Source organism: Cynoglossus semilaevis, chromosome 11, assembly GCF_000523025.1.
Source record: "Cynoglossus semilaevis isolate Cse_v1.0 chromosome 11, Cse_v1.0, whole genome shotgun sequence".
NCBI lineage: Eukaryota > Metazoa > Chordata > Actinopteri > Pleuronectiformes > Cynoglossidae > Cynoglossus > Cynoglossus semilaevis.
Genome location: NC_024317.1, coordinates 3,349,174 through 3,356,217, shown reverse-complemented (window position 1 = coordinate 3,356,217; position 7,044 = coordinate 3,349,174). Strand labels below are relative to the sequence as shown.

The window sequence follows — 7,044 nt, the reverse complement described above, 5'->3', positions numbered from 1 at the left end:
AATCATAATAAAACATTGAATATATTTTGGGAGCATCAAAGACAACAGATATTTGATTTAGTAGGAATGGTGAAAATCAAACAGGTTTTTTTTTTTTTTCAATTTGCCTTAACCTAAAATAGTTTTGTTGCTTTTCGATGTCCAACCCTTTTTCCTTAAATTGTGTGATGTTTTTCAGGGAGAGAGGGGGCCGAACGGCCCCTCCATTGTGGGCCCACGCGGTATCCCAGGAATCCCAGGAGAGAGGGGGGAGCCGGTCAGTGCCAGATTCTTCTTCTTCTTCTTCTCTGTCCATTGTTGGGACAGTAAATGTTGAAATATTATAAACAGCATCTATCAAAATAAAGTCGAATAAGCCGGGGGGCGCTGTTGCCCTAGTCGTCTCATTTGAGGGACAAAAACATGCCTGCAGATCACAGGGGTGAGATTACATTATTATTGTCGTGGGGCAGCCATGCCCACAGGCCGGGAGGATTTAAAGACTTAATGGTTATATAATAATGTGTTCCCTGTCTGTTTTAAGTCATCTTTACTTATTTAACAACCTCACTTTGACTGTGGAACCACTGTCTGTTCCTGGTTCTGCTCTCAGCCCAGTAAATTCATGCGCTGTGATCCGCTCTGTGGGTTCTGTGTTCTAATACCTGTCCATGTTACAGGGAGAGCTGGGCGCAGATGGAACCAAGGGAGATAGAGGAGAGCCAGGCATGACGGTCAGTGCTGCACTCCAGGCTACACACACTTACACACACACACAGATTTGATTCCAGCCTTGTCTTTCCTGTCTTTATTTCAAATCCAGGAGGGTGAGATCAGAACATACGTCCGCTCCGAGATGAGTCAGCACTGTGGTGAGTCTTTCATGCAGCCTGAAATACTAATACTAGCAGCATCGAACTTCAGATGTAATCTCAGCCTACAGTATGAGTCAGAGCCTCGGCTTCACTCTCCTCATCCAGAGAGAGAGAGAGAGATGTTAAGAAACTTGCACAACAAAGAAATGAGACTTTAAACTGACCTCTGTCTTCCTCTCTCTCTCTCCCTGTCTCTCTGCTTCCTGTCTGTCCGTCCGGTCGTCAGCGTGTGGAGGTGAGTGAGCAGATCCACTGCAGAAGGACTGTGGTTTAGAATGAGCCGCAGTGGAACCACAACTACAGTGTATTCAGTGACAGAGTCAGACCCGTGTCTTATATTGTGTGTTTTCTCTCACTAACAAACTGGTTTGGATTATATTTAAACCAATGAACTGTTAGAAAAATGTTTTTTTTTATTGTTCAGAATTTAAAAGGAAAATCTGGGTTTCACTTTTTGGAGTGGATTGCTACATCTATTTCTTAGTGCTGATCTTTATAAAACTATAACTTACAATTATACGTTTGTGTGTAAATACATATATATATACAACTATATATATATAATTTATATACACATGTATTTTCTTTAAATACAGCACATTTAATGAAACATATATCATATGTTTTGATATATGTATACACACACGTATACCTATTTAGGAATATATTCAAACATATTGATAGAGAGAAAAATTAAGAAAAATAATCAATAAAAAACGTAACTAAAAGTAAGCTATAAGAGCAACGAATACAATAGTAACTAAAAGTAAGCTATAAGAGCAACAAATACAATAATGTCTGAATCTGTTTTTTACTATTGTAGTTAAATACTTGCTTATTTTGAAATAAGAAAGTATTATTTTTGAAGTGCTGTTAGTTTGTGTTGACTCCACTTCATTATGATGCGACACCAGTTGCAGTAACATTTGATCAATGCTGGTGATAAATATGCAGCGTCACTCAGATTCCAGCCAACACAGTCATTTCTCTCCTGTCTGGTTCATCGGACATCGACTCCACGGCGGCTGCACGTTTGATCGCGTTGTCAAGTCTCTAACCCAATCAGCACTGATTTGACTTGGACTCCAGTCAAACCCTTGACTTGAGTGCGACACAAGTCCGTGACTTGTGTCCTTGAAGGATTACAGTTTTTGTACGGACACTTTGGAGAGTCCTGCAAAAACATGTAATTCCTTTTTTAGTGTTTCAGTGTTGGAATGGTGGAGTGACTTTTTCGTGGTATCCTGGTGTCTTAAGGTTTTAGTTACTTGAATTCTCTGCATTTTCTCCCCCCGTCACTCTCTCCTGTGGAACACTCTCCTGGTTCCTCTCTCTTCCTGAATTTGTCTTTCGTTTTCCTTCTGCTTGTCCTTTTCTGGCTCTCTCAGGTTCAGGACCAAACCTTCGGTCCGAGCCCGCCATCAGAGCTCTACCTCCAACAGAGCAACAACCGGGTGACGAGGGTGAGTGTCTGTCTGTCTGTCTGTCTGTCTGTCTGTCTGTCTCACTCAGACAGTTTTAGGCAGGCGCTGCTACACATGGAGAACTCTAAGTACTAGGTGGTTTTCTTTTTCCAGAAAACAGAGTACTCCATTTGTGATTTATGTTTCTGTCATACCGTACGTTAAACGGTGTAATTATTTGACTTCCCGTGTTGAGCTGTGATTAAGACTCGTCTTTATTTAGCTCAGACGTGGACGTCGGCAGGTGGAGCTGGAGAAACTTTGACCCCCCCCGTCTGCCGGTTTTCTTTCAGGCCGTGAGCTGCGTGTGGTTGTGAATACTAACGACCCCGACTACGAGCACATTTACTCCATCGAGAACTACGATGACCCGCTGGATGAACTGCTGTACTTTGCAACTCCTGCCACCCTGAGTGATGGTAATGTGGGTTGTACCGTGTGTGTGCGTGTGCATGCAGATGGTGTTTTAATACTGTTAATACTTAGAATCAAAACTGTGATCTGAATTTACACAATTGAGAATTAATGCAAAACACAGAGGAAAAGTTAGATGTGTATTTTAGGATTGGGTCTAGAAGGAGGATCCACCAAGGCTCAATAAGCATAAGCAAGGATTCATGGTATAGAGGTGCATCAGTCGACATGTTTATTTGACCTCAGAAGAATCCCACGATGCCTCAACAAACACATTTATCAAAGATAGTTTATGTAATGACATATGGAAATCTACTTTAGATGAACACAACCCTGATATTGTCGCAGGAACTTAAGAAAGACACACATGCAGATCTTTAAGTCATGTAGACTAGTTATTGGCAGTAATTGTGAAATATTTTGCAGACCAATTGTGAAAGTGAAATTAGATCATTTTCTTGAGTGCTAATGCTTGACTACTATTGGAGCCTCTGAACCAGGTGACCAGATGTCATTGATTTGAGTTTACCTTTTTTAAATGCATTTTCTGAATTAGTTTGTTTAACAAATAGAACTTAGAAAAAAAACATTTATTTTTTGTTAAACAAATTAGTTAATTTGGTTTCAAGTGCATCGTCAAAACAAATCTTTTAATTGCATTATTAAAATGTGAAGCTTTTCATTGAAATAGTTTTGTAACAGCTGAAATTCTGATGTCGGTGTAAAAAAAAAATGGAAAAAAATACTGGTTAAAGATGAATGGAATCCTGGAAGAAAAATAATAATTTAATTGAATTAATAATTTAATGGAATCCTGGAAGAAAAATAATAATAATGTAATAATTTAATTGAATTAATAATTCAGTGTTAAACTCATTATTTTTACCGTTTGAGTGGACTTCCAGTTGAAGTGTTTTGAATCCTAACGTCGTCATTGTTATTGGTGATTATATTTTAAAGGCAGAAATTGTCATTCATCCAAATTCCCTCCATCGCCTCACGGCGACCCTCCACATCAGCTTAATTAATGTACTGCCCACCACTTTGTCCATTTCCTGCGCTGAACAGCGGTTAATTCTTCAAAATGAGTATAATTTATTCCTCCAGACCTCGGTCCAATTTGCAATGGAAGTGCACGTCTCGGATTACGTGACCACCTCTCGGTGTGTGCTCATTTATTTTCATGACATCAGAAAGTGTTTCATGGCCTTGTCGCCACCACAGACCCCCCACCCACACACCCCTGCTCTATACCCCCCCCCCCCTGTAAAAAAAAAAAAAAAAGAGAGAATATAGTTTTTTATCACGGTAATTTTTTTTACTTTTTGTTTGGCCTGTTTCTGCTCAATGTACTGGGACTGAACTGATGTACAGTGTGTGTGTGTGTGTGTGTGTGTGTGTTACACAGGTGAGACTGACCAAAAGGAATCAGGAAAAACGGCTAAAGTTGAACCAAGCAAATCAGCAAATGCTGACACGAAGAAAACAGCGTTAGCTTCTGGGAGAGCAGTCAGAAAGTCCGTATCAGTCAGGACCAAGAGGAGAGTGAAAGGGGAAGGTGCAGTAAACGGCATGTGCAGTCAAGTTGTTTCTGTCTGGGCTTCATGTCAGTGCTTTCTCTCTGCTCGTCAGCTGGTTCTGCCCAGGACACGTTCATCTCTGGTTCCTGGATCTCCTGTCTTTGCTTTGGAGAAAATATGAAAAAAAAAAAAAAATCACATTTTTGTTGGTGTTAATTTTAGTCAAAGGTTGTGACCAGTGGTCTTGGCTTCTGAGTTTCTCACTCATCGTTTCTTCGCTGCTGCCTGCGCTTTTGTTTTTTTTTTCTCAGTGTTATTATTTTTCTGTGATGTGTTTTCATGTGTCATGTTACAAGTACCAGTATTTTTATACTTGTCGATACCGATTATCGTTACCCATGCTTCGTTAAGTTTGTTCTCTTTAAATAAAACTAGAAGGCAGTGTTGCTGTATATACAGTAGGTGGCACCATTCTCAACCCAAACTACAGTGAGTTTGTTTTCAGCCAGTTTTATTTTTCTTCTCATTAACGAAAGAATATATAATGCAAAATCTGTTTTAAAATTTAAAAAAAAAACACGGCTGACTGAACAGAAAGTGAGCGAAGCTTTAAGACCGTTAGTGCATTTTAATTTAAAACAATGTCTATTTTATACTATTTAAACCAATTTGCACCATTTCATTGTTAGACTAAACACATTAATACACAATGTTGGTTAAATACACTCAGTCTGAATGACAAACTTAGTGACGTGGTGAGGGGTAAACACCTCAACTGTCCACTGTACCGTTAAACTAAAAAAGAAACATTAGTAGTGACGTGGTGAGGGGTAAACACCTCATCTGTCCACTACCGTTAAACTCAGAAGAAACATTAGCTTTTTTTCTGTAACAGAACAAACCTAACAGTAAGTCCTGCTTCTGTCTTTGTCCCTGATGTTGAACCACCTGACCTTGTTGACCTCCTTAAATTAACTACCCATGAGGACAATGACACGCTGAGCTGCGGGTGTAGTGTAGAAGTCGTACTGATAGTAGTATCCGATCACCGGGTTGGTACTGGTACTCATACTTGACAGTGTATTTGAATGAAGTACGGTTCTCAGTATCAGTACTTCCTTTGTTCTCAGTCCTTAGCCGTGTGTGTTTGATTTGTCTACAGCTCCAGCCGACCTGTGCCAGCTGCCCATGGAGGAGGGAAGCTGTGGACGATACACTCTCCGCTGGTACTTCAACCCTCAGCGCAGAGCCTGCAGGCCTTTTGTCTACAGCGGCTGTGAAGGAAATGACAATCGTTTCCTCCACTTGGAAGACTGTGAGGAAGCCTGCCTTGAAGAGGCTGACGGTACACACACACACACACACACCCACCCACACTGTACCTATTTTAAAGTCCTATTCTCAGTATAACTGTAACAAGCGCTGTCTCACGCAGGTTCACCTTCCCTGACGACGCCGCGGTGATCGCGGCCATCGTGCGCCTCTCGCTCGGCCACAGGATTGTTTATAAAGCTTTTCTATGTTACATAGATCTTTGTTATTGTCAAGTGCTTACGATTCAGATTTGTGTTTATTTATTGTGTCTGTTAGCGCAGCCAACGTTTACCCTGGGTCAAGAGTCTCGTTGGTGAATAACTGATCAACCAGCTCAAAAATTATTCCTACTTTTATTGGTTGAGTTTTCATAACAACCGTTTTTATATCAGTGAAATAACGTCGACATTTACGCACACACTTTTGCCAAAGTCCTGAGGTTCATAAGCCGGTGATCGCGTCATTACTCATGTGATTTTATGTCAAGAATAATACTAATCACATATACATTATATGTTGAGCTACACCATGTGATTCACTTTTTACAGTCTGTGCTTTTTTTTTGTCTTAATTTCTTATGATCAAGCAGCTCTGCCTTTGCGATCTACTGGTAGACCGCGACCTCCTTATTGGGCACCCCAGCTCTAGAGTAAACAAATGAAAAAAAAAAACTACTGTTTTAAAGTTGACACTTCACATTTCCTTTTCTCCTAAATGAGGTTAAAGATGTTGGGTCAGGAATGGAATTTTATTTTTTTTTATTTTTTAATTGCCATCTGTTGTTTTCTTCTATTCAGTTGATAGAAAAAATTGCGCTGAGAAGTCAGGCAGATATTAATGCTGATTCAACTCCAGCCTGTTGATGTTAATAACTGACTGACTGTGCTGTAATGCGTCATCGAGGAAGATGAAAGTCGAATCATCGTTACATCTTAAGAAGTGAATTCTGCCTTTACAAAGAGAGCGGTTTAAATTGGTGGACGACTGTTCCACAAGTAAACAGCAGCGTAAATCTACTGCTGTTTGTTATATATAAAACAGTCCTGCAAATTTAAAATAATATCTCAAAGTAAAAGACTGGAATCAGCTAGAAATGTGATAAAACAGTTTTGTAACATTGGCATCAAGACGCTTCTAAGATCTTAGTGAAATCACTGCAAAGAAATATATTCATATTCCAACATATTTCTACACTATATATGGCTATTAATAGCTATTGTAATTTTTTTTTACCAAGTCAGTTTTTATTTGCATTGTCCAAATTCACAAAACACATTTTGCATCAATCAACTCCACACCCCTCCCACCTCCAAAAGGTTTTTTTTTTCCATTATCCTAGAAAACCAAGTGGTGACAGTAGAAGGAGGCAGATCCACCGTCCGCGTTAACAAAGAGAGAAAAATGTGGGAGACACGGGTGAGAAAGGAGAGGAAAAGGAGGGAGGAGGAAAGAGCCCAGAAACAGACAAACACCACAGTC

The 7,044-nt window shown here is 39.9% G+C and overlaps 1 protein-coding gene across 1 annotated transcript in view; it reads left to right on the top strand.

The window, feature by feature from the left end:
- col7a1 (collagen, type VII, alpha 1) overlaps nt 1-6,219 on the top strand; it is a 46,511-nt gene extending 40,292 nt beyond the window's left edge. The window contains exons 110-118 of the mRNA XM_008319949.1: nt 179-256; nt 660-713; nt 803-851; nt 1,081-1,089; nt 2,243-2,317; nt 2,611-2,736; nt 4,140-4,289; nt 5,414-5,596; nt 5,687-6,219. Coding sequence (XP_008318171.1) covers nt 179-256; nt 660-713; nt 803-851; nt 1,081-1,089; nt 2,243-2,317; nt 2,611-2,736; nt 4,140-4,289; nt 5,414-5,596; nt 5,687-5,715 — 753 coding nt within the window. The 3' untranslated portion in view covers nt 5,716-6,219. The remainder of the gene's footprint in view (nt 1-178; nt 257-659; nt 714-802; nt 852-1,080; nt 1,090-2,242; nt 2,318-2,610; nt 2,737-4,139; nt 4,290-5,413; nt 5,597-5,686) is intronic.
- The last annotated feature ends 825 nt before the right edge of the window (nt 6,220-7,044 follow it).